Source organism: Ciconia boyciana, chromosome 17, assembly GCF_034638445.1.
Source record: "Ciconia boyciana chromosome 17, ASM3463844v1, whole genome shotgun sequence".
NCBI lineage: Eukaryota > Metazoa > Chordata > Aves > Ciconiiformes > Ciconiidae > Ciconia > Ciconia boyciana.
The window spans coordinates 7,026,129-7,051,178 of NC_132950.1; the positions used below are offsets into that span (position 1 = coordinate 7,026,129).

The 25,050-nt window shown below is 64.3% G+C and overlaps 2 protein-coding genes across 8 annotated transcripts in view; one reads left to right on the forward strand and one right to left on the reverse strand.

Annotated features, from left to right (window-relative positions):
* Window positions 1-3,160: 3,160 nt before the first annotated feature.
* HIC1 (HIC ZBTB transcriptional repressor 1) lies at window positions 3,161-7,849 on the forward strand. The gene is made up of 2 exons (XM_072882559.1): window positions 3,161-3,458; window positions 4,224-7,849. Exons 1-2 carry the CDS (start codon window positions 3,407-3,409, stop codon window positions 6,167-6,169), a joined length of 1,998 nt encoding a protein of 665 aa, XP_072738660.1. The 5' UTR covers window positions 3,161-3,406; the 3' UTR covers window positions 6,170-7,849.
* Window positions 7,850-8,170: 321 nt separating this feature from the next.
* SMG6 (SMG6 nonsense mediated mRNA decay factor) overlaps window positions 8,171-25,050 on the reverse strand; it is a 119,104-nt gene continuing 102,224 nt past the window's right edge. For 4 of the 7 annotated variants that reach the window (XM_072882552.1, XM_072882546.1, XM_072882544.1 and 1 more), the window contains 5 exons: window positions 23,692-23,841; window positions 16,180-16,333; window positions 12,504-12,715; window positions 12,116-12,197; window positions 8,171-10,471 (listed from right to left, as the gene is read on the reverse strand). In XM_072882552.1, the coding sequence (XP_072738653.1) occupies window positions 10,341-10,471; window positions 12,116-12,197; window positions 12,504-12,715; window positions 16,180-16,333; window positions 23,692-23,841 (729 nt within the window). In that variant the 3' untranslated portion in view covers window positions 8,171-10,340. The remainder of the gene's footprint in view (window positions 10,472-12,115; window positions 12,198-12,503; window positions 12,716-16,179; window positions 16,334-23,691; window positions 23,842-25,050) is intronic. The other 3 variants (XM_072882547.1, XM_072882545.1, XM_072882551.1) reach the window with 1 other exon arrangement.

Genomic DNA, 25,050 nt, shown 5'->3' on the forward strand with positions numbered 1-25,050 from the left:
CTCGCCCCATCAAGCATCACTCCACAGAGAGGTTTCCCTCACCCACCCGAGCATCACCCCACAAGGAAGGGGTCCCACTGCCCCATCAAGCATCACCCTCCAAAGAAGGGCCCCCCACCCACCCCAGCATCACCCCACAAAGAAGGGGTCCTCTCGCCCACCCCAGCATTGCCCTGCAGCTGGTGCAGCAGCCATGGGCTGGTGGGGGGCTGTGTCATACCAGGGGGGTCTACCCTTCCCGCCATCCCGCAGGGGTCCTGGTGGACAAGGGGGCACCGGGCACCAATGTTGGGGGGCACTGGGCACCCTGAAAGCACCTGGGCTCCCCAGGCACCCCAGCCTCACTTTGCAGCAGGCAGGGCTCAGCGCAGGCATCCCCACAGCCCTGCCTAACTCTGGAGCAGGGCAGGAGGTGGGCAGCACCAATCCACGCCCAGCCCGGAGCAGCTCAGCGCTGTCATGAGTTTCACGGCCTCAGCCCAGCACAGGCGGAGGGGACATGCATCCCCCTGCAAGCACGGGGGCTGCAGCGGCAGGGCGCGGGGGGCTGCCGTACCCCGGCACCGCCGGGAAAATGAAGTGCGAGCTGCCAGCGGGGGCTGCAGGCTCCTGGCGGTGCCGGATGCGGCCCGGCTGGCCAACGCGCCGTAATCGAAGACATGTGTGTGGGCTTTGGGGAGAGGCTGCGCTGGGAAACAGGGCCCTGCGGAGACCGGGGGGCTGTATCCTGTCCAAAAGCCCAGGTCCCACATGAAGCCAGGCATGCGAACGCGATCCAAACCACAGCTGGATTTGAACCGAATCTCCCAGCATCTGGGCTAATTTGCTGCAACTTTGATTGATCGTGGGGAGGGGGCACGGGCGGGAGACGCTCCAGCTCAGACCTCCCAACAGAGCCAATGACTTAACCAGAGCTGGTTCCAATCTGCTCAGCACATTGAGGCGAAAATGCCCCTTTCCCTGCGCGCTCCCGTTCGCCGGCGCTGGCTCTGCCCGCAGTCCCGCAGCTCGGCCGTCCCCGTCCCTCAGGGCTGAGCATGTGTCGCAGGTCCTCGGGGAGTCCCGGGCAGGTTTTGGGCTCTCTGGGTGCAGGATGCGGCCGCAGAGGCTGCGTCAGGCCTTCTGGAGCCGGGGCTCACCTCGGGGTCCCTCCAGAAGGCAGAGCGGGGCAGGAGGAGGGATATTAGTGGATCTGACCCCCCTCCACCTGCCCCAAACCCCTTCGGGCACCGACCCATCCCTCTGCTCCTGGCAAAGGCCGGGAATGGGAGAGGAGCTGAAAATGAGGGTAGAAAAGGTGAGGGTTTTTCCATTCCCCCACCTCGGTCGCTGCCCCAAGGGCTCGGCGTCACTCAGCAGGTAGCTGGGGCAGCCCGGGGTCCCGGCCGGCCCCGGGGGAGGCAGCTGTCTGGGAGCCGCTCGCTGCCGTGATTTATACAGCACAGCCCCATAAATTACCAGGACGGAGCCCGCGGGAGCCATCGCTCACAGCGACGTCCAGAGCTCGCTGCCAGAACCTGAAACACTTCCAGCCGTTAATTGAAGAGGAAAAAAAAAAAAAAATAAAGGGGGGGTGGAATTAATGCCCGGGGAGTTGGGATTAAACCACAGCTCTGTAATGAGGAGTCGCCCGTGTCCTGCTCTCAGGATCCCAATGCTCCCTGTGGGCCTGAGCCCAGGATGGGGAGTGGGGAGGGGGATTTCTGAGCCGGTGCCTGGGATCCGCCCACCGCAGGGTCCCCACAGGTAGTGCCACCCTGTCCCGGTCCCCATAGGGGTGTCCCCGTAGTAAGCAGGAGCACCCTGGATCCGATGGGAATCGGAGGATGAGCTCCAGCCGAGTGATGCTACCACCGCCATGCACCCTCCCTGCCAGCACCCATCCTCTTTTCTCCCAAATTCCAGGCTGGCCAAACCCTGACCCAGGGGCTGGGGACGGTGGCCGGGACAGCGCTGCGGGGGTCCCGCAGAGCTTGTCAGAGCTGCAGGACCCCCGCAGCGCTGTCCCGGCCACCGTCCCCAGCCCTCAGGACCCCACGCTGGCTCCCACTCACCAAGGGACCAGGGTTATGGAGTGAAACCCCAAGAGCATCCGGGGTGGCCCCAGCCGGGAGGGATGGCCAATGCTTGGGGTGCCCTGCTCAGGCTGGGGGGTGCCAGCGGGCCCCCCCAGGATTAGCGGCTGGCCCGGAGGTGCCCATCACGATGCTTTGCTATACAAGGAGGTTGTGCAAGAGGCTGCGGCCGTGAGAAAGGAGAAGCGAAAGTGCAAAGCGAGAGGCGGCTCCCCCCCGCGCCAAGGGGGGACCCCAGGCTGCACCCCTGGGCCAGCAGAGTTTTCGGGGGCAGCTGGAGGGACGAAGCGAGGGGAAACGTGGCGCTGCCTCCCCCTCCTCCTCCTCCTCCTCCTCCTCCTCCCAAACCGCCGCAAGCCCCTGGCCCACCCCGAGCCGTCGCCGCCGCACATCTGGGCGCCAGGGCTGCGCGCCCCCCCCCCCCCCGCTTTCTGCCCTCCCCCACCAGCAGCAAATTAGGGCCGGCTGCCTTCCCCCCCTCAAAACCCTTCCCCACATCACCTGCATCCATTAGGGACCCCCCGAAGCACCCTATGCTGATAGCACCCACTCCAGCTCTCCCACCCACTGGGTGCTGCTCCCTCCACGTGTGTCAGCACCCATCCCTCGGGTGGGGCAGCAAACACAGCAGCCGATCCCTAGCAGGATCTTCCCCCCCCCTCACTACCAGCACCACTTTACGCTTCCCCACCGCCCGCCCCGTCGGGTCCCACCGCGCACCTGCGCGGGGAGGAGCCGCCTCCGGTAACCGGCGGGGGTGGAGCGCACCGGGAGCCGCTAGATGGCGCCCTGCGAGCGGTACCGGGGGGGGGGAACACACACAGACGACATCAGCCTTTGCCCGGAGCCACCGAGGGGGGCTAGTAGCCACCCCCTCGGTGGCTCCGGGCAAAGGCTTGATGTCCCGAGGATGGAGACCCCCGAGGGGACGGCGGGGTCGGGGCTGGAGGAGACCGGGAGGGGGGAAAGCGGGTTCGGAGAAGGAGGAGGAGACCGGGATGGGGAGGGAGGGGAGAGGAGAGGGGGGGGGCCCGGCTTGTCGGTGCCCCGCCCGGGGATGGGAGGAGGAAAACCTCCCGCCGTCCCTTTAACAGCCAGCGGCGCTGCTCGGAGTTCAGGCCGGGGTCAGGGGGAGTTCGCAGCCCGGGTTTCACCTCCGAGCTGGCGGCGTCGGGAACCCCGAGGAACCGCTGCCGCTTCTTCCACCGCCGCCTCCTCCTCCCGTTCCGTAGGACCGGCCGGGAGCGCGGGGTATGGAGGAACAGCAGCAACAGAGGAGGAGGAGGGTGGAGGGGAACAGCAACCGGCGGCGGCCCCCCCGGGGCTGAGCCATGAGAGTTCACCGAGATCTCGGCTGGTTGGCGGAGGCCACCGGGCGCCCAGGTAAAGCGGGAGGGGGGGGCACCCCAAAAAATTTAAAAATAGGGGAAAAAAAACCCCAAACTAAAAAAGCAGCTCCGCGGGCGCTTGGCTTTACCCACCTGGGCGGGGGGGACCGGCACCGGAGCGGTGGGGGGGAGGGGAGGCCCCGCTTCCCCCCCGCCCCCACGGCCGTCCCCCCGCTCACCTCGCGGGGGGGAGTAGGGGGGAGAGGAAACGGGGGCGGGGGGCGCCCGGGGGGGCACGGCCGGCCGCCTCCCGGGACCGGGGCGCATAAGAGCGGGGAAGCGCCGCGGGGAGCCGGGGCAGCGGCGCTGCGCAGGTAACGGCGGGCGGCGGCCCCGGGGCGGACGGGACGGGTGGGGGGCACCGGCCCGGTTCCCCCGCCCGCTTTCCTCCGGCAGGTGGGCGCGGGGGTGCCGGGGCGCTGGCGGGGCCGGGGCGCGGCGCTGGCGGCGGTGGCGGGTGATGTCACTTTCTCCAAAAGCCTCCGGGGGTTTTCACCCCCCTCCCGCCCCCCCGGCCCGCCGAGAAGCGAGCCCCCATATAAGCGGTGGCACCGGCCAGGCGGCCGCGCAGAGCGGCCGGGACGCGGCGGCGTGCGGGGCTGGGGGCTGAGCCCCGACACCACCCCCCGCCACCACCACCCCCCACGCCCCACGCGTGGGCTGAGGCCCCGACGTGCGGGTCGAGCCCCCACCCCCACCCCCCACGCGTGGGCTGAGCGCCCGGGGCCGGTTGCGGCGCTGACGGGGCGGTGTGTTGCAGGGCGGCGGGCGAGGAGCGGGATGCTGGACGCCATGGAGGTGCCGAGCCACTCGCGGCAGCTGCTGCTGCAGCTGAACACGCAGCGCACCAAGGGCTTCCTGTGCGACGTGATCATCGTGGTGCAGAACGCGCTCTTCCGCGCACACAAGAACATCCTGGCGGCCAGCAGCGCCTACCTCAAGTCGCTGGTGGTGCACGACAACCTGCTCAACCTGGACCACGAGATGGTGAGCCCCGGCATCTTCCGCCTCATCCTCGACTTCATCTACACCGGCCGCTTGGCCGAGTGTGAGCCGGGCGGCGAGCAGAGCTTGGGTGCCGTGCTGGCCGCCGCCAGCTACCTCCAGATCCCCGGCTTGGTGGCCCTTTGCAAGAAGAAGCTGAAACGCAGCGGCAAGTACTGCCACCTGCGCGGGGGCTACGCGCCCTACAAGCTGGGCCGGGGGCTGCGCGCCGCCACGCCGGTCATCCAGGCCTGCTACTCGGGGACGCCGCGGCCCGTGGACCTGCCGCCCGTGGAGCCGGCGGCGCCGCTCAACACGCAGTGCGGGGAGCTGTACGCCTCGGCCGCCCAGGGTGCCCCGCTGCACCCCCACGGGCTGTGCCCGCCCGAGCGCCACTGCTCGCCGCCCTGCGGCCTCGACCTCTCCAAGAAGAGCCCCACCGGCCCCTCCGCCCAGCTCCTGCCCACCGACCGCCTGCTGCCCGGCGAGCCCCGTGAGCCCTCGCTGCCCCCACGGCACGACAGCCCCCCGGTCAGCGCCGGCCTCCTGGCCAGCCACGCCGCCGCCTACAAGGACTCCCCGCCGGGCGGCGAGCCGGGGGGCCACCCCCACGCCCCCGACCCCTTCCGCAGCACGCCGCCCTGCGCCGAGCCCCCGCTGCCCCGTGCCGACGGGCGCGAGCTGATGTACCGCTGGATGAAGCATGAGCCCCTGGGCCCCTACCTGGACGAGGGGGAGGCGGAGAAGGAGCTGGAGCGGGAGGAAAAGGCCGAGTCGCCGCCTGCGGCACCGCAGCCCCGCTACCCCAGTGTGGAGAGCAACGACCTGGAGCCCGATAACAGCACGAGCGAGGAGACAGGCAGCAGCGAGGGCCCCTCGCCCGGCGACGCGCTGGACCGCTACTGCAACCACCTGGGCTACGAGCCGGAGAGCCTGGGCGACAACCTATACGTCTGCATCCCCTGTGGCAAGGGCTTCCCCAGCTCCGAGCAGCTCAACGCCCACGTGGAGGCCCACAACGAAGAGGAGCTCTATCACAAGGCCGTGGCCGAGCAGGCCGTGCCCTTCCTGGACAAGGGTGGCCCGGGGCTGGGTGACATCCTGCGGCCCTACCGCTGCTCCTCCTGCGACAAGTCCTACAAGGACCCGGCCACGCTGCGGCAGCACGAGAAGACGCACTGGCTGACGCGCCCCTACCCCTGCACCATCTGCGGCAAGAAGTTCACGCAACGCGGCACCATGACCCGCCACATGCGCAGCCACCTCGGCCTCAAGCCCTTCGCCTGCGACGCCTGCGGGATGCGCTTCACCCGCCAGTACCGCCTGACCGAGCACATGCGCATCCACTCGGGCGAGAAGCCCTATGAGTGCCAGGTGTGCGGCGGAAAGTTTGCCCAGCAGCGCAACCTCATCAGCCACATGAAGATGCACGCGGCCGGCCCCGACGGCAAAGCCAAGCTGGACTTCCCCGACAGCGTCTACGCCATGGCCCGCCTCACCGCCGACCAGCTGGGGCTCAAGCAGGAGAAGGCGGCCGAGCTGCTCTCCCACACCTCGCACTTCCTCAGCGACCCCAAGGCCATGGAGAGCCTCTACCCGCTGGCCAAGTTCACGGCCGAGCACCTGGGGCTGAGCCAGGACAAGGCGGCCGAGGTGCTGGCGCAGGCTCCGCACCTCCACGCCGAGGCCGCCCGGACCATAGAGCGATACTCGCCCCCCTAGCGCCGGCCTGGCCGGGGGGCGGGGGGGGCCGCCGGGCTCCCCTCGCTGCCCCGCGTGGAGCTGGGGGGGGGGCCGAGAGGCGGTGGGCGCTCGTCCCCCGGCACTGCCAACGGCCCCGGAGAACTCGCTCGTAGCGGAAGGTCCCATGAGAGCTGCCCCGGGACGGCTGGACGGCGCGTCCCGCGACGAGCGTCCCGGCTTGCCCGGGAGAAGCCGATAATTCAGGGACTGACCTCGTGGCGTGGGCCCCCCTCGCCGTGGGGGGCTGCTGGCCCCCCCCCGGCACCGGGGCGGGAGCGAAGCACAAGCTGTGAGGCCGGGCCGCGCCCCGAGGCTTTGGAGGACATGAGCCCGCTCCTTACCTCAGGGCTGTCCCCGGCGCTGTCCCCCGGGCGGGGGGACGCCCTCGGCAGCCGCCCGTGTCACCCCGGCCCCGCGGCGGGACCCGCCGGCGCTCGGCTCTGCCGCGACGGGACCCGGACTGTGCCGCCCCGGCCGCCGCGGGCCCGTGAGTAGTTCGTCCGTCGCGGCCGGAGCGATGCCTCCGAGCTGCCGGCACCCGTCCGGGCCGGGAGCGGCGAGAGCCGCTGTGCCGGGGCTGGGGGGGGGGGCGTGTGCCGGCCAAACCCCCCCGCGGCCGTGCCGGGAGCCCGGGGTCGGACTGACGGAGGGGGACGGTGGGGGTCTGAGCAGCGGGCGCAGGGCGGGGGGACGGCGGTTGGGTCCGTGCCGGGGGGGGGGGGCCGGGGAATCGCGATGCTCCTCGTCCCGGAGCAAGCACTGACCTCCTGGCCCCAGCCCGGGGGCTCGGCCGCCGGCACCCCGAGTGTTTGGGAGGTGGGGCAGGGCCTGTCACAGACTGAGCCCCTGGGCCCTGCCCCGGCAGGCGCCTCGCCATCAGGGATGCCCGGGGGGGGCCCGGGCCCCGGCGGCTTCGCCTTCGGGCGGCCACTCGCCTCGATTTTTTTTTTTTTTTTTTTTTTTTTTTTTGCCAAAGATGCCCGTTCCCCCAGCGCGGCCGGGCCGGGCCGGGGAGTTCGTGACAAAGACAAAGCGGTCTGGTTTGTCAGCTACGGGGAGGTGGGCAGGGGCTGCGGGAGGGGCGGGCGGGGAGAGAGCCGAGGGGGCGCGGGCCTGCCCCGGGCTGGGCTGCGGTGACCTGGGGCCGAGCCCCCTCCCCCCCCCCTTCGCGGGGCACCCCCTGCCGCCACCGCACCCCCTCTGCCCCGGGCAAAGCCCCCCCGGCCTGGACCCCCCCGCCCCCCGGCCCTTGCCCTGACCCCTCTGCCTGGGGCTAATGTGAAGCTTCTCCCTCCCCGAGCCCCCTCCTCTCCTTTGCACACGAGGCCCCGGGGCGGCCGCCAGCAGCGACTGTCCCCGGCCTCGCAGCCACTGTGCCTTAGCCTGAGCTGGCCGCTCCTGCCCAGGTGCCCCCCTCAACACCCCCCCCTCCCCCCCCGGGCTGCCCGGGTCCCCCCGGGGCTCCCCAGGGCCGGCAGCGTCCCTCCGGAGCTGCCATGGGGCGAGCGGCAGCAGCAGCACCCAAAGCACAGCTGGCAGCGCCCAGCGGGGCCCCGGCCCCCTCTGTATCACGTCGATTTGTACACGGGCTCGGTGCCCTTTTTTTTTTTTTTTTTCTATAGTCGAAACCGAACGAGCAATAAAGTGACATTAACATGAGCGGCCTCGCATCCTTCTCTGGGGACGGGCCTGGCCGGCGCGGGGTCGGTGCTGAGATGTGACCCCGGGGGACACAGGCTGCGCCGCAGGGGGACGGTGGGTGCAGGGAGGGGAGGCGAGGAGGGGCTTTGCTGTGCGTCTGGTTTGCCCGGAGCCCCCTCGGCTGGGGGGGCAGCAGCAGCTGCAGGTGGGACAGAGCTGCCATTGTCCTTCGAGCACGAACGCATCCCGCTGCCGTCCCAACCCAGTGTCCCCTGCGCCCACCCCTGCCCCAACCTCGACGGCAACTCGCCCGCCGACAGCAAATGAAACGACACGCTGCACAGACAACTGTTTAATACTAAAAAATTATTAAAACCATCTGAACAAAATAGCCCAAACACGGCCACCTCCCCATGGGCTCCCTGCGGGGGCTCGGGGCAGCAGCCTGGCACGGTTGGCCCCAGGCACGGGGCGCTCAAGCCAGCGAGCCCCCGCTGCGCTTGCCGTTGTGCCAGCTGGTCCGGCGGCAGCAAGACCTCTGTCCCATGACCGAGCTTGTGGCACGGCGCGAGGGGTCGGCATCTGGCAGAGCTGCAGGTCCCTCCGAGCTGGTGGTAGCCCGGGAAGGGCCTTGCAAAGCAGCCCTGTGGCAGCTCCGTTCGTTAGAAAACAAACATTTAAACACACCCGGCGTGGAGGAGGAGGCAAAGTCTATGCGCCGCTTACAGCCAGCGCGGTGCTGCGTGCGGCTGCGGACGCCGAACCGGGGCCTGGGTGGGCTCAGCCAGGGTGATGGCTCCGCGCACCCTGCAGCAGGCGTGGGCACCCCAAAGTCTCTGTCGAACAGGCTTTGTTGCCCTGCAGCACAGACCCTCCTTCGCCGGCAGCCGCCCTGCATGGCGCCCTGAAGCTGGGACATTCGTATAGCACAGCTTAGCGAGCACAACCCTGCTCGTCTCCGTCGCTGTGCCGTGCAGTCCCACCGTGGCCAGGTGCTGCCGGGGCTCCGACCCTGGCGTTGGCCCTCACCGTGAGGCCAGGCGGCCGGTGCAGGGGTAATGCTGGGCTTCCTGACGCAGACACCAGGTCTGAGCCACCCACGCAGGAAAGGAAAATGTTGGGCTCCGTCCTACTGCTTCCTCTGCCACCTTTGACGCTTCCCTCCCACGGCCACGGTGCCCCAGCGGGGAGCAGGGACGGCCTTGGGGTCACTCCCACCCTCTGCTCATGGGACTGGGACTTGACAGAGCTCCAGGGGCTCCGGTTCGCGGGTTAATGCTCCCTCTTAGCTTCTGTATCTGGCGTGTAACTGGGACGGGGATGGGACAACGTGGGGTGGGGGGGGAGGCTCAGCAACACCCCAGTCCTGCACCGGCTCCCGGTGCGGTATGACCCAGTGATGGGGCAGCAGGGTCCCTTCACGGATCCCTCCACGGTGAAGGGGCAACTCAAGAGGGAACCCTCCCAGCTGGGCAAGCTGCGGGGGGCCAGGCACTGTCCTGGCTCTCTCCAGCCCTGCCCAGCCCCGCAGCCACGGGCAGAAGCCGGATCCCACACGCAAGAGGAGCCCATGGTGATGTGAGGACACACGAGAGCTGTGGGACAGCCGGTCCTACGGTCCTTGGGGACTTGGGAGGATTTTGTTTGCCTCACGCTGAGCCTTCGGTCAAAAATGTGTCTAAAGGTAGTGGGCTGGGACTAAGGGGTTTGGGGGAGGAGGGAAGGGGCAGGTAACAGCTGGGGTGGGCAGGGGAGCAGAAGAGAAAGCAGCTGTGGGGGGACTGGGGGTGTTCAAAGCCCACCCCCCCCCAGCAAAGCCGGCAGGGCACACACCTGAAAACTAACCTATACTGAAGTCTGAAATACTGAAGTCAACAAGCAAACCCTGCACTAGGGAGAGGACAAGCACCTCCGCAAGCAGCACCCCCTGCGTGGGGCTGGCACGGGGTGGGGAGGGGCTGGAGGCCTGGGGCTGCCCAGGCCACGCAGGACGAACAGGCTGGGGCAGGAGGAAACCTGCCCTTGAAGTCCACGGCCTCTCTGAGGGGCACTAGCTAGACTAAGCAATCCCAAAATCTGCACTGGCGTGTCCCCGGTCTCTGCCCTACGCAGCCTACAAACCCAAAGAGCCACCGACTCGTGACTCGAGCTCTCTGCAACCAAGCAAACCAAGCAAAAGGCTGGCGATCCGGTACAGGCTCACCCAAAGCTTCCCTAGCCAGCGGGGCTCGCCAGCTCCGCTCTGGCACTGCCCAAAGGCTGGTGGGACCCTCAACGGCCCAGCCTCCACGTGAACCATCCACAGCAATGACCTTCCCAGCTGGTCTGCCCTCGGGGAGGGGCCCTTCACAGCATGGCCATTCCGGGGTGAGTTGAAGACGTGGCGTTTATTGTTCGTGGTGGGCTGGAAGGCGGTGGCGGCGCACGGTGAGGGCTGCCGCTGAAGCCGGTCTCCCACCGTAACAGGCTGCGTGACTCGCTCAGGGGCTGTCGGCCCCACTCGGCCCCCTCAGCCCTCCTGGGCCCACTTGAGGAAGGTGGGGATGTCCCGCACAGGCACGTTGCGGGTCAACGCTTTAACACGCAGGTTCCGGTCATCCGTCAGCAAAACCACTTCCCTGAGCAAACGGATGGGATCATCTGCAACGAGAGAGACAGCGGCGTGAAGCTCAGACCTCCCCACTCTGCCCCAGCCCGTGCACCCGTGCCACACCGTGCTGTCCCCACCCTGTGCCCCCCCACCCTCCTCGGGTGTTGCGCCCCGGGCACGGCAGGGCTGCCCCGGCAGCACTCCGGGCTCCCCGCTCCCTGCCAAGGCTTCCCAGTGCGGCTCGGAGCCGATGCTTCATCTCGAAGGCTGCCTTCTCCCCCCACTCTGCGCTGGCTGGGGGATGATTTGTGATCTCTGCCCGCAGCCCCGGGGCCGGGAAGGCTGGCGAGCAGCACCAGGGTCCCAGGCCGCCCGCTGCCCGCACGGCGTGGTGCAGCACACCGCAGGCGGGGAGGAGGAGGTCCCTCTGCCTGACCCAGGCCAGGAAGACAGCCCGCGACCCTGGCTCCAGCAGGAAGCTGGTGCTATTATTCTGGCGATCTCATTATAAGATCTAAAACCACCCCTTAATTTTTTGTGAAGCTTTTTGGAGTCACCACTGACACTGAGGCGTTTCTGGCTGGGGCTCAGACAGCCAGAGAGAGTTGAAGCCTGAGAAATAACCGAAGGGATCTTGCCCCCAGATGGATGAGCTGCCCCGCACGCAACGCGCCGGGCTGGGATATGGGAGCCACGCTTACGTGTGTGCGAAGCAGGGGAAGCATATGGGGTATGTGTAAGCAGCTGGGTCCTGTGACCAGAGTACTGTTCCTATGAGCACAGGAAACACAGTGCCTCCGAGCCAGGACGGGAATGGAAAAAACAGAGTTTATGGGAGCCCAACATGGGCCCAGATTGGCTGCGCGGGGAGCGGCAGGATGAGGGGAAGGGGAGGGTGGCCAGGAACGCGGGCTACGGTCACAGTGTCTGGGCTGAGGGTGTCGGGGCGAGCGCCCTGGCCGGCCCGTGCAGGGACGAAGGGGAGCGGGGGCTTGGCGGGAGGGCAGGCCTGGGGCCGAAGGCTGCCGAAAGCGGGATCGGGAGGTTTTGTGCGGACACTTTAAGAAATGTGTAACAATAAACATCCTCTGCTCCGCGCTGGTGACGCGCCTCCTTGTTACAAACCAGAGGCTGTCAGCTTGTCAGGCCCCATTCCCCATAATCCACATGATTTCAAAATTCAGCATCATTTGCACATAAACATTTGGTGACGGTTTCTCTGTGAATCTGACAAGTTAAGCTGCTAAGAATTCGCACTGACAAATGCGGGTTGATTTCTTGGGCAGCTGCTGATGCGATTCCCATTCCCACTGCCCTGGCAACAGCCCGGGGGCTGTCTGGTCCCAGCACACATGGCTGATGCCAAGGGGGCATTGGGACGGAAAAGGGCCCGGGCCAGGAGGCAACGGGGCTTGCAGGGATGAGGCTCGTTTTGGCCCTTTGTCACCGCTGCTGGCACCATGAAATTGCTCCGTGGACATTTACGGTGGGCTTCTCACAGCGCAGCGAGGTGCGCATTTGGCAATGCGGTGAGAGGGCCACGGCCTGGGGCTGACCGGAGGCAGGAGGTGGCACCTTGGTGTTGAAAGAGGCAAAATGCGGGAGGGATCGGCTCCAAGGGCCGTGAAAGAGAAATGAGAAGGGTCTGTGGGATGCAACAGAGAAGGTATAAGGAGGACGTGAAGGTGTTCTACCTTTGTTGGAGGGCATGAAATCCTTGGCCTTGTCATTGCAATAGTGGAGGCAGCAGGACAGAATCAGATCGTCGTTGTTTCCCTGGAAGAAAAGGGCAACGTTACCCCTGGCAGGAAAAACCCTGCAACTCCACCACTCTGATTTCTGCACTGCCCTTGGGACACTGCTGCAGCTCAGCAGAGAGCAGGGCTGCTCGGAGCCGAAACACATGCAGCCCACAGGAGCCTGCTCAGCTGCCTGCAAAGGCTGGGACGGAGCTACCCCCTGCCCAGAGCTGGCAGACCCCAGGGCCCCTGGTTTCCCCCAGGGAGGCAGTGGGAAAGGGCCTCCAGCCCTTGGCATCACTACCTCTGTGTCCCACCCCCCTGGGGCCGGCATGTCCCTTACCTGCTGGCCAGTGGTGTCTTCGCTGCGGAAGGAGATGGACTCCAGCTCATTGCCTCGGCTGGTCAGAGCCCTCAAGCAGTTGTCCCGGCTCTCGAATCGCTCCTCCAGGAACTCGATGGACTTCCTGGCTCTCTCCTGCACTTGGCGGGCATAGCCTGCGGCCCGGTGCTCCATCTCCGGGCCCTTGGCCAGGCCATCCAGCTCGTTTATCACTTCAAACAGGAAGAGGAGGTACAGTTACCATGGGACAAGGTGCTCCCGTGACCTGCTGCTGGAGCACACAAGTTGCCAAGGCCTCGGGGCCAGGGCACTGGGAGCTGGCTCAGGAAATCTGGGTTCAGCTGCCGCAGCGTCCCTGCACTCCTGGACTTGGCTGTGGGTCTGGAAAAGCTGCTGCCTTCCACCTCCATGGGTCAGCTGGCTTGGCCCCGAGAGAGCAGGCACCTTGCCCCTGTAGCGTGCGGGTAACGCTCCCTAAGGGCATCTCGCTCCGCTCTGTGAAACGCTGGGACCACCGCCGTGCCCCCTACCCCACGCTCCTGCCTCACAACCGATGGCATCTCTGTGCGTGCCCGAGGGTGGCAGAAAACCATAGTCTCCTGCAGCCCGCTCCTCCGCCCCAGAGCACAGCGATGGCCAGCAGCACCGTGCCTCCCGCCCCGCATTGCACTGCCTGGCTCTGCCCCTCTCGGCTCCCTGTACTTACTTTCAGACACAAAAAGCTGCTGCCTTTCGTGCTGCCACAGGGCTGCACACGGGAACAGGGTCATGCGTGGGAGCAGGCAGTTCCCACTCCAGCACTGTTTCCCGCACAAGTCCTGGCCCTATTTTTCCCACCTGAAGCCGCTGTCCCAGGCTCCCGGCAGGGGACACGCTCTCTCCAACACCTCGCCCATCTGGGTTCGCACATCTGTCCTGACACATGCTGCTCGAGATGAGCCTGAGCCTGGGATCAGGCAGATTCCCAGCCTGTTCGCCTTAACTGGAGCCCGTCAAGCCTTAGAGCCTCCTGTACTGCTGCCAAGCGGCTGGGAGCCCCGGCAGCTCTGGCCCCTCAAGCCCAGCAGAAGCCCGAGGGACCCCAGCAGAGCTCCAGGAGGGACCCACCCTCTGGCACCAGGGCTGCTGGAAGAGCCGCTCTGTCGCAGAGCAAGCGCGTGTGTGCGAGCAAGATGTCGCCGAGGCGGCTAGCGGTGAGGCCGGGCACACAAGCGTGCGGCCAGATGTGCGCACGAGCGTCCTTGCCTTGCGATCGTGCACAGGGCTGCGTGTGCGCGAGGCTGGGCACGCGAGAGAGCTGGTGTGCACGTGTGTGCGAGGGAGCCTCTGTGCACACAGTGTGTGTTTTAGCCATGGCTTCATTTCTGAATATTGTTTCCGAGCCTGGAGCCAAGTCCTGAGTTCAAGTGGGAACTATGCATTCCTTGGGGGTTCGGGGAGAGAGCTCGGGGTCTGAGGCCTCTCCCCAGTGCTGTGAATCACTGCCCAGGGAGCCTGCGTAATCGCTCTGTTCCATGGTGAGACTGGCACTCACTGTCTGGGTATTCAAATTAAAGCTGCATGGAGCTGCTTTGCTCTTCGCTGGCCAGCGACTCTTCTTGCTACCGACCTGATGCTGCCATTTCCACACAATGCATGGCTGGGCCCGGGGTGGGGGGAGCCGTGCAAGAACGGAACATCAAACAGGAAAAGCTGGTATTCCCTCCCGAAATCCGCCTTCCTGCTTCCAAGCTAAACAGGCTTCAAAGGGGAGGCTTGTTTGTGCTTCTGCACCAGGCCTGGCTTCTCCATGGCGGGGTCAGCCTCAAGGAGCACGGAGCAGGTTAAAGAGCAAGAGAAACAAACCCAACGCGAAGCTGCGTGCTTAACCCCTTGCTGCATCCCCGGGAAGAGTGGAGAGGAGTGCCCTGTGCTGGGGGAAGGGCACCGTGCGTGTCTCCGGTCCGGCGATGGGGCACGGCACCAAGGGCCCCCAGCTTACCCCAGGGGATGGGTTCCTCCTGCTTGCACCCGGGTCTCAGCACTGATGGCTTTCCTGGGGGACTTTGAGGGGGAATTTGACCGACACCTGGCAGGGACAGGGAGACGCTGGCTTCAGGGTGCTTCAGCAGGGGCAGGGGAGGCTCGTGGCAGGCGGTGGGAGATGAGTTACTCTGTCCCCCCATACGATGATCTGTGCAGGGAGGCAGCAGGACAGGAGAGCACTGAAGGTGCTCAGTCACTGCTGCTCCTCCTGCCCGCGGCAGGGCAGGACAGGCCAGGCTCCTTTTGCAGGTCGAGGGCAGCAGCATCTTGGACAGGGACAGGACCAGGGTTTTCAGCTCTCCTGTAGCTGCTGCCCCTGGCTGGGGTTCAGCTGGAGAAGCCTCATGCCGACCACAGGAGTGCGCCGGGAGGCAGGGCCGTGGCTCCAGGGCAGGTCCCAGCTCTCTCAGGTGTTAACATGCCCCACAGCCCCCAGGGCTGCCCAGGCTCTGCCGGGGCTGCCCAGGCTCTGCCGGTGCTGCCGGCTTCCTTCCCTTCGCTTCCACACAAGGCCCTGGCGCTGCGGTGCCAAGCCACGGAGCTCCTTGGCAGCTCCGGTGCTGAGCTGGGCAGGCGGCCAGCCCTGCTCCCCCCCACCCAGGGGTCCCGTCCTCAGCCCCAGGAATCCTTCCCGAGCCAGGCTGTTCACCCCGCGGGGAAGGGCGGCAGCGGGACGTCGGCTCTGGGGCAGGCAGCTGTCTGCCGGACACCAGGAGTTGAGAAGGAAGCCCCATAATGGCTTGGAGGGCAGGCACCCCTGTGTGCTGCAGGCCAGGAGATCGGCACGAGCGTACACCTCGCTGCCCGGATGCTGGAGATGCCCACGGGGCAGAGCTGGCCCCCGGCCTCCCAGGGCTGCAGCTGGGACGGGGGCAGCCCGTGGGCTCTGCGAGGCTTGGCTCCGCTCCTGCCCCGGCCTCTCCTGCTGCCCTCAGGGATCCTCTGAACGCCAGGTTGGCACCAGGACGCACCGGGCGCCGGAGCGACACTGGCTGGAGGAATGCTACCTCCAGCCCGGAGCGCGATCAAACAATCAGAGCAAAGGCATCTAACCAAATCCTCCCGCCACCCTGGGAGACCACCCAGCAGCACAGCCGTTATCTGCCAGGGTGAGTGTTTACCAATAACGGGAACCAGCTTGCTGTTTTACTGCAAGCTTTATAAGGATAAAAAGAAGGGCTGGGCTCGAGCAGCTCTGAGACGCTGGGACACAGGCCGGCCATTTGCTCAGGCTGCCTAAGCCCCAGCTCAGCTGGGATAAGCTATCTGCTCTGATTGTTTAACAATTCCTCCTCCTTGCTCCCTCCAAAATTCCCTCCAAATCCCATTTAACACCCGTGTGCCTCTCCCAGCCCCTGGCACACCCAAATGCACCAGGGCGAGAGGAGCCCACCGAGCGCCGTGGGCAGAAAGCTGGCAGGAAGGGAGAAGGGCAACACGGCCGAAGGAAAGCCGCCTGAGGCTGGGATGAGACAGGGCAGGACGGATGCCAGCTCCTCCTCTGCTGCCAGCCGGCCGTGGCACAAGCCATCCAGCCCCAGACCATGCAGGCACTGTGGGCATGTGGGGCAGGGAGAGAGGGAGCCGGAACGGAGGGACAGCCCGTGCCGGGGGAGAGGGGAAGCCCCCACCTCACGCCAGCCCTACTCACCGATCAGGGGCACCACCAGGATGAATTTCCTGCAGTCCAGCAGCGTTATCAAGCTGCTGAGGTGGTCGATGAAGCCATTGGTGTCTGGGACCAGGAAGACAGGTCTGATCTCCAGCTCCATCTGCCTCATTTGGCTCTGGTCTTTCAGCACGGCCTGGAGGAGGACATATGATGAGTAAGTAGGACATCAGCCCTACGACCTGTGGACCCCGAGAGCAGAAGATAAGCCTGGCTGGTGCACAGACCTCCCGCAGCAAGGGCATCGTGTGAAGGGGACCTGCAGGAGGCTGCTTCCATCCCACCTGCACACCTCAAACACCAACTCTTGCAGGTCCACAGCGCACACGTGAGTGGGATGGTAAAAGCCTCCAAGAGAGCACTCTCCTAGGAGAACAGCCCTGTCCAGGCTCTGGGGAGAACAACTGGGACCAGCCTTGAAAATGGAGGTGTTTTGGGAATTGTCCCACTTACGGGACTGGCAGTTGCCAGGACTATCTGCACTGGTTCCAAGAGACTGACCCCGATACAAAACAGTGGGGAGAAAAGGGGGCTGGAGGAAGCGGGTTCTGGGACTCCAAATGGAAACAGCTCAAGGTGACAACAGTCAAAACGAACCAGTTTTGGACACGCAAGTCCTGCCAACGGCATCCTAACACAGGGACCGTGAGCAGGCAGCAGGAGGAGAGGTCTGTGGGGCGGGGATGCTTGGCTGAGTATTTCACTCACTGTCCCACCAGCTCCTGCACGTGCCTTGTATTTTCTGACTCCATCCAGCTGGGAAACCAGGTGGGTTCCAGCCCTGGAAACCCACAGCATTGTCCTTGGCTGAGCCCTTCAAACCCGCTGGAGACAAGAGGTGCTCACACGTACATGGGAAGGGTCTGCTGGGTCTTACTAGCAACCCTGTGGGCTTGCACCTGGACCTCGGAACAATGCCAGTTGCCAAAATGGGACCCAAGAGCTCACATACTACTTTCGATGCTATCGAAGGACTCGGGCTCTTTAGCAAGTCACAGGCTTAAAAAACTCAGGATGCTATTCTAGTGCTTCCTCTGCTTAAAAATAGCTTCCCTGGACTCGCTGATGTTTGTTGCCTCTAATAGGAACCGGTCACCCATGGAGCACAGCAGCACTGCTGTGGAACACATCCACCATGCAAACCCTTGCGACAGCGGGCTCGCACCCACAAGACTCGCCCCGGGGACAGGAGGCGACTGCTGACCCTGTTCTGCCCAATGTTACGGGGAGCTCCCCCTGCCCGGGGTGATGATCTGAACCCTCCCACAGTCACGCCAAAGCCTCGGAGGCACCCTGGAACGACAAGCTGCACGGGCCAGCAGTGGCCATGGAAAGAAGTGGTTTTTAATCCATTTCCAAGTGTTGTCATCTGGCTTTAAATCAAGGCGACTTGATGCTGCCACCTCCCACAAGTGTCTCCAGGCAAAGCAGCAACCATAACCTCACCACGTGCTTCCCACCCGCCTCCTGGCAGTGCTGGTCCCGGGGCCGCAGCTCCCATCGACCCCGAGGAGAGATGGGCAGAGCAGGGAGCGCGCCAGGACCCGTCTGCCACACGGCAGCACGGAGCTGGCATGGCAGCATGAGGATACGTGTCCCCCATTGCGCAGGGGCAGCTACAATGGCACCAGCGTCCCCGTACAGATGCTGCCATGGCCAGTCGCATGCCAGCTGCCATCCCTGCCTGCGCTCTGCCTTCACCCAGGGAGGTGCTGGCGCTCCCCGGCAGCATGGGCACCCTGTGTTGGCAACGCCGGCACGGTGCTGCCACTGCCTCTTCACCACGAGGAGGGTGGCGGGTGGGGTTTCTCCCCAGGGTTTGGGGGTGTGGGAGGAGATGCTCGTCCCTGGGAGGCACCGGGCCTTGCTGAGCTCCACCAAGCTCCACCTGCCATGGAGAGATGGAGAAGGGCCCCGTCGGCCAACGCAGAGACCCAGAATGAAGCAGCACGTCCCTTGTGTGGCGGCCAAAGAGGTCGATGGCCATGAACTTGCAGGAAGGGGAGGGGCGAAACCACGTGGCCTCCGATGGGCGACGACAGTCCTATGCGAGCAAGGGACGGTTGCAGGAGGGGACCCTCGCCTGCGCCCCAGTGCAGCTCCCCGACCCCGGGGCTTGTCCCGGTGCATGCAGGTGACCTCAGGAGCGTGGTGTGAGCGGGAAGCTCACCTACTCCTCCGGCCAAGGGGCGCGGGGGTGACGGCAGGGGGGCGGGCGGGGGCAGTACCCTCGTGTGTGGCATTTGCCCCGGTGGCTTTCGCAGGCCGTACCCAGCCGATTCCTGGCAGCCACGAGCGACGCCTGTGCCGGCCGTCACGTCCCATTCCGCTTGCCGGGCCGCCCGGTGAGAGAAGGACACAGGATGCGCCGGGAGTGAAAGAGCGAGGTCGGCGGGGAGCGTGCCAAGTCCCTGTGCACAGCTCCGGGCCGCTCGGGGAGCCAGAGGGAAACTCGCCTTTGCAGAGTTCAGAGGCCGGCAGCGAGATTTATTTTTGTTTGTGTGAGTAAAAGGCTGCAGAAGCCTCCGGCCAAGGGGTTTCAGGGGGGGAGAGGAGTGGCCTGTGATTCATGGGGACGCTGGCTGGCCCCGCGCCAGAGATGAAAGGGAGCCCATGTGCGGGGAACTGGGGAGGCGAGCGCCACGTTAACCCTTCTGCTGGTCCGTGGGGCACGGTCCCGTGGGGAGGAAGGCGAGTGTGGGGATGCGAATTGGGATGCCCACATCTGGGGCCCAGCTTCTGTGCCGCCACCACTGTCAGGAACAAGCTGCTGGTCCCACTGTGCCTCAGTTTCCCCAATGTGAGGACAGGGAGACAGTGACCCGCATGCCCTGCTGGGAGGTGGGGTTTGGAGAAGACCCTGGGGACAGCAGCATGGTTAAAACAGCGGAGGTACAGCCTCGCCCTGGCCCAAGTGCTTTAGGATGGCCAGATTTCAGTCTTGTCTTATTTGGGGTTAAACACGCTGCACGGCTCTATGGCAGAGTGACCCTGCAGTGCTGGATGTGGCAGGGGACCTCTGAGGCCGGGGGCTCTCTGCTCCCCGCGGGGCCAGGCAGCTCCCCCTCTCCTGCCTCCTGCACCCGCACGCTGCGGCAGTCAGAGCTGCTCCCACCCGCAGCCCCCTGCCCGGCCTCCTGCTCCAGCCATGGGGGCTTCTCCCAGGAGCTGGGCCGGAGCCGGAGGTGGCTCCCCCGGCTGCCCCAGCTGGTGGCAGCACTGAGATCAGACACTCCTGCACACACAGTCCCAAATTCCCAGCTCATCCATCAGCTGGGATCACCTGGGGGATTCCCCGGAAGCCTCAGCTGAGGGCTTCCAGTGTGGACAGGGGACCGGTCCCCCAAGAACCAGGCCACCAGGCGCTATTTTCTGCAGAGTGCCAGGGGGGAGACCCGAGGGTCTCCACCACAAGTGCAGAATAGGAGAGGGCTCCCCATCGGGCTCCGCACACGGACCCCAGAGCTCCTCTGCCCGCGGTGCCGGGCTGGCAGAGGCCCGGAGCCAAAGCCCGGCAGAGATGAGTGTCCCGCCGCCTTTGGGATGGGTCGTACAGGGTCACGCCGCTCTGCCAGGACGGATGGGCCGTCACCATCCTGCCACCACCTCTCCTGCCCCGACCCGCTCTCCAACCGCAGGGAAACCCGGCGCCGCTGCCCCTTCCAGCCCCGCGTGCTCTGCGGGGATCGGAGGCGGATTTTCCAGCGCCGAGAACAATGCCTCTCTAGTCTCTGCTCGAGGGCTTCCTCCTCCCAAGGTTCGTCTCCAGCGTCTTCCTCAGGAGTAAACGTGCCCCGTGCCTGGTAGCAAACTGGGGCCGCCGCCGTGGCGGAGCCGCCGTGGGTGGGTGTGCGTCTTCCGCAGCCAGCAGGCACCCGCTCCCAGGCAGGTGCGTGTCGGCGCGTGTGCACCCGCGGCATTGTTCCTGCGCGCCGAGGAGAGCGTGAATGGGATACGGCTATATTTAGCCACTTACTCACACTACCGCCACAAAGGAGCGGCTGCATCTTAAGGGGGCGGCCGTTCCGTGGGCTCAGAAGGGACAGGAGAGCGGCTATTTTGGGAAGACATGTCATAATTGGCCGCCCCGGTTAAGCTGCTTCTGTAATGCTGAGCAAAACAATAGCAGCATCCAGAGGAAGAGCCTGTTATGTTTCAGGTGGGATGTTTTCAACCGGTCAGGAAACTCGACCGCTCCCAGCGCACAGCGGCGGCACAAAGGACAGGGGACGCTGAACAGCATGGACCAAGGGCCTGGCCAAGCGGCGTGGGCGGCTGGGAGCGCGCGGCAGGACCCGGTGCTGGCTGGGGACACAGCCCTGGCAGAGAACGCTGCCCGCCCCGGCAGCGCCACCGCCGCCTCCTCTTGTCCACCTGCCTGCCCGGCCTCTCGTCCCGCCAAATATCTGGACAGCACCCAGGTATGTACCTGGTCTTTCACCTCGTCCTGACACATCGCTGCTGCCACCAGCCTGTGACATGGGGCTGGCAGGCGGCTCCATCCCAGCCTGGGCAAGCGGTGAGGGCAGAGGCAGGCTGGCAGCGGAGCCAGGCAGCAGCAGCCAATCCATAACGCAGAGCCAGGCAGCAAAGGGCTGCCTCCTTGCAACCAGGGCTGCCCAGGGACGCAAGAGACTACGACCTAACCCTGCTCTGGCCCATCTGCCCCCCCTCGGAGTGATGGGTTTGGGGTCCAAGCTTATGTAGGGGAACGGAGCTGAGCTCTCCTGTTCCCTCTGCAGCTGGTGCTGGCCAAGGGCCAGCCCCGTTTGCCATTTACCCTGCCTGGACCCGTACTCCCCCAGCAGCCCGAGCCACAGTCCTGCACACACCCAGCCAGGGCAGGGACCGAAGGAGCGCAGCAAAGCCCAAATCCCCCTCGAAGTATAAATGTGACCCCAGCACCGGTTGTGGGTGGGAGCTACAACAAGGACCCGCAGGGCTGCCCTGCCAGCCGATGAAGGGCGGGTAAGCAGCAGCAGTGAACCTGGGACAAGCGTCGGGTGGGTGATCTCCATCAGCAGCAGAGCTGGGCTGCAAGAGGTGGGGAGCACGGCAAAGGCAGGGATAGTGCAAGAAAACCTGCTGGGGAGAAGGTAGTGAATTTAGCTGTGAGAAGCACAACTCTAAAAGTCCCAGCTGAGGCCATGACACCGTGCTCCTCTTGGGCACAGAAAGAAAATGGATGGCCAAGAGATGAAGGCTTTTCCCTGCACCCTGGGTCCCTGCACACACCATCACAGACTCTACGGGAGGCAGCGACAGCACCTGGGCTCTCTGGACCCGAGTCCCCACCACCATGCAGGCACAGCCACGCGGCCGTGCGTGGAGAGCTGAGGCTCTCAGCCGTGCTGAGACAGGAGCCGCATCTGCTGGGCTCGGATGAATACATGGAGCTGTGGCTTGTCCCCAGGATAAGGAAAGGGGGGACTCGGAGAGCAGCTGATGCGTGAACTCCGTAGGTGAGCAGTGAACAAGAGAAATGGGCTCTAACAGGGAAGGCAGAAGATCCCTAGGTCCCAGGAAACACAAAATCTCTTGAGAAGATCAGAAAGGTCAAGAACCACAGGCCGAGAGAGGGAAAGTGGAGGGGGTGGATGCTGAGCTGCCTCTGACCTGCCCTCCCCAGCCAGCGCTTTCCACCCGAGCTCCTCCGCTCCTCCGGCTCTGGCCGCGTGGTCAGTACCAGGGCAGGGAGAGGACCGGGGCCTGCACACATGTTCTGCTCCGGGCTGTTCCCAGCTAGCTACGGGCTGGATGACTTTACCGAAGCCCCAAGGACTTCTCCTCCACCCCGCGCCTTCAGACTCCAACTGCACCTCAGCTCTCAGCTGTGCAGCCCCTGAAGCTGCCCACACCCTCGTTTTGACCTCTCTCCGCCTGCGAGCATCGGCCCCAGCACGGCTGGGGAGGAAGGGAGGAGCACGCCGGGGGGAGAAAACCCCTGACAACATCAGGCAGCCCCCACTCTCCCCGCAGAATGGGCAGCGGCCATCCCGGGGGGCCCTGCTGCAGCTGGGCTAGTCGCCGGGGCCGGGATCTGCTGCACGCTGCCCTCCCCGAACATGTGCAGTTCCTGTTTGCTGTGTCTGTACAAGGCAGTGGGAAGTGGGGAATTTACTTACACCTCCCGCTTAACAACCCTGGGAGGCTGGAAGGCTTCAGGCCGCCTTAATTTACAGCCCATCTCTCCAATCTCTCACTCGTTTGCTGCTGCTTTCTTCCTCCTTGTATTAATGTGACCCAGGTACCTGCCAACAATAATGGACTCGCTTGCGGGGGCGGCCCCTCCCTCCCGGCGCAACTTCTACCTTCGCCTTGATATGAATTGCTCAAAAATTCAAATGAAAAAAGAAAAAAGGCAAAATCTGAAAGGTTGGGGTGGGTTTGGAAAAGCGAAGCGCAGTGGTTCTGGGCCCGGCGCCAGTAGCCGGAGGGTACACATGTGCACGCTCTCCCAGTAGGGCCTTCAGCAGCCCTGTTTTACAACCACCTCGGCACACACTGCAGAGTTCACGCATATGGCCAGACAGATGTGTCTGGCTTACGTTCAAGGCTGGAAAATGAAGAATTATGGAAGTGAAGGGCCCTGGGCATTAGAGAGGGCGGAGGTGAGGGGGAGGGGAGCCAGGGAGAATTTTTCCTCTGCTGAGAAATCCTCATCTGGGCTGCGAGGCTGGAGGAAGAGGGGTTGCGAGCAATGAGGCAGCCAACAGACATGCATGTGAGATTGCTCTTAAAGCAACAGTGTGCACCGCCAGGCATCTGCTCCCAGTCCAACCAGTTTACTTCACCAGCTCCCACTGGGAAACATGTTCAGTTCAGGCCAGGGCCAGGACAGGATCACCTGTATCCCGTCTGTTTGTCCCCATAACGATGGCAACACTTTGCAAGCGGTGCTCTGGCTGCAGCAGCCGTTCGCAGACTATTTTTCCTGCTGCTGGCTCCCACATGAACTCTGCCGTTCACGTCCCACCCTCTCCCCTGTCTGCCTGTGCCCCGCCGCACGAGAAAGCTGATTTCTGGCCGAACCTCGCTGCCACGGATTCTGCCCCGGGCCGGGGGACAGCTCACTGCCTGGCACACACTGCACTACAGCCATCAGCTAAAGCGCTCCCCTGCCAGGGCTCCTGGATGTGCTGCCAGCTCCACGGAGAAGCTGTGTCTGGTTTCACGAGGGTCCCAGGAGTCCCCAGATCATTAATCTCAGGGCCTGGGAGGGCAGACCTTACCCTGGGTGGGGACAGCAACACTGATTTGGCCCTTCCAAAGGGCCAAAGCTAAGCTTGCTGCTGGGTTTCACAGAGGCAGCGCCCAGCACCTCCAACCGGGAAGCTCAACGTGCTATGGGACATCCCGAGAGGCCACTGGTCCTGAAGCGTGGCAGGGAAATGGCTGCGCACCATCGGCACAGTGAGGCAGGATCAGCCCATGTACCAAAGCAAAGCAGCTCCTCAGCCAGCTCGGGTGCCACGGTTGCACAGCCCGTCCTACCTGAATCTTGTCTTGACGACGCTGCTGCTCAGCTACTTTCCTGGCCAGGGCTTGCTTCTTGGCTCTGAGCTCCTTGATGTCCATTTCTCCTCCGCTGCCTTCAGCATCGGAATCATCTTCAAATGCCTCAATCCTCACATCATCTTCCTTCTTCCAGGAAATGCAGAAAGACAAAAAACAGGAGAGAAGTCATTGTAAGGGATGCTGGTGGCAGGGACTGTGCTCGTTCTGCTCTCCCCCTTCCAGCAGACAACTCCCCGCCAGGCACAGTCCATCACCACTTGCTGATGGGTGATTTGACTATTTCTAAACATCCAAAAGAAGCAAGCAAAATAAATAAATAGTAAACATCCAGGAAATGACAAGGTGAGGCAGGAGGTAACAGACCCAGCAGGGCAGGCACAGCTCTGCTTAAAACACTGTTCTAAAATCAAACTCCCTAGCCTTGGAAAACTCTTCCCACAGCCCTGGGTGAGTCACTGATGCTTTATAGGCTTCAGTTCTGCAAAACCATGGTATTTCCCTGTCTCTCTGCTTTGTCTGGCTGTTTAGGCTGCACATCCCTCCGAGTAAATACTGCTTCTCCTCACCTGCCTGCACCGGGGCTGTGCGATGCTGCTCTAGCACTGCTGCCTCGTCCGAGGCTAGGCACGCAAGCTGATCATCTCGATCTCTGAATAGGCCAGAGAGATTCCTGCACCTACCCCAAAACTTCCAGCTGAGCCGGAACAGATGTTTTAGAAGGAGACACTCAATCTTGATTTTAAAGCCCCACATGATGGAGAATCCACTGTGTCTCGAGGTCAGTCATTTCAACGGTTAATTACTTCCTCTGTTAACATTATTTGCATCCTACTTCTAGTCTGCCTTTGCCATGCTCCTGCTGGCCAGGAACCTTGTCTTTGCTGAACTGAAGGGTCCCTGGTTCTCCAACCTCCTGCTCGCACATGCACTTCTGGACCACGTTGCATCTTCACCCTCTCCTAGAGACCCTTCTCTGGTTGTCCCCTGCAGACCCTTCCCAGTAGGCGTGGACTGCTTGAACTGGAGGCCTCAGAATGGGCCATGCTGTTCCTACCCCAGGTAAACACTGCTGGCCTGTCTCTATGCACCCAAAGCTCCGGGACACAGGAGGGTGGAAGGCGGTGGCTGGTGTCCAACTGGGGATCAGCCAAACCCGAGTTCCCCCTCAGCTTCGCTGCTCTCCCCAGTGGCTCCCTGCCCAAAGGGGAGACCACAACTCCCTGTTCCTCAACGCGTGTCCTGCCAGCAGCTGCCTGCAGGCATGTGCTGCTCACAAACCAGGCTCTGCCGCTGACCCAGACAGCCTCCTCGGCCCACCCAGACACCCTTGCTCCC

Coding starts and splice junctions, on each gene's coding strand:
- HIC1 (XM_072882559.1), top strand. CDS start 3,407: ATGAGAGTTCACCGAGATCTCGGCTGGTTGGCGGAGGCCACCGGGCGC. Junction 3,459..4,223: donor GGAGGCCACCGGGCGCCCAG/GTAAAGCGGGAG, acceptor GGTGTGTTGCAG/GGCGGCGGGCGAGGAGCGGG.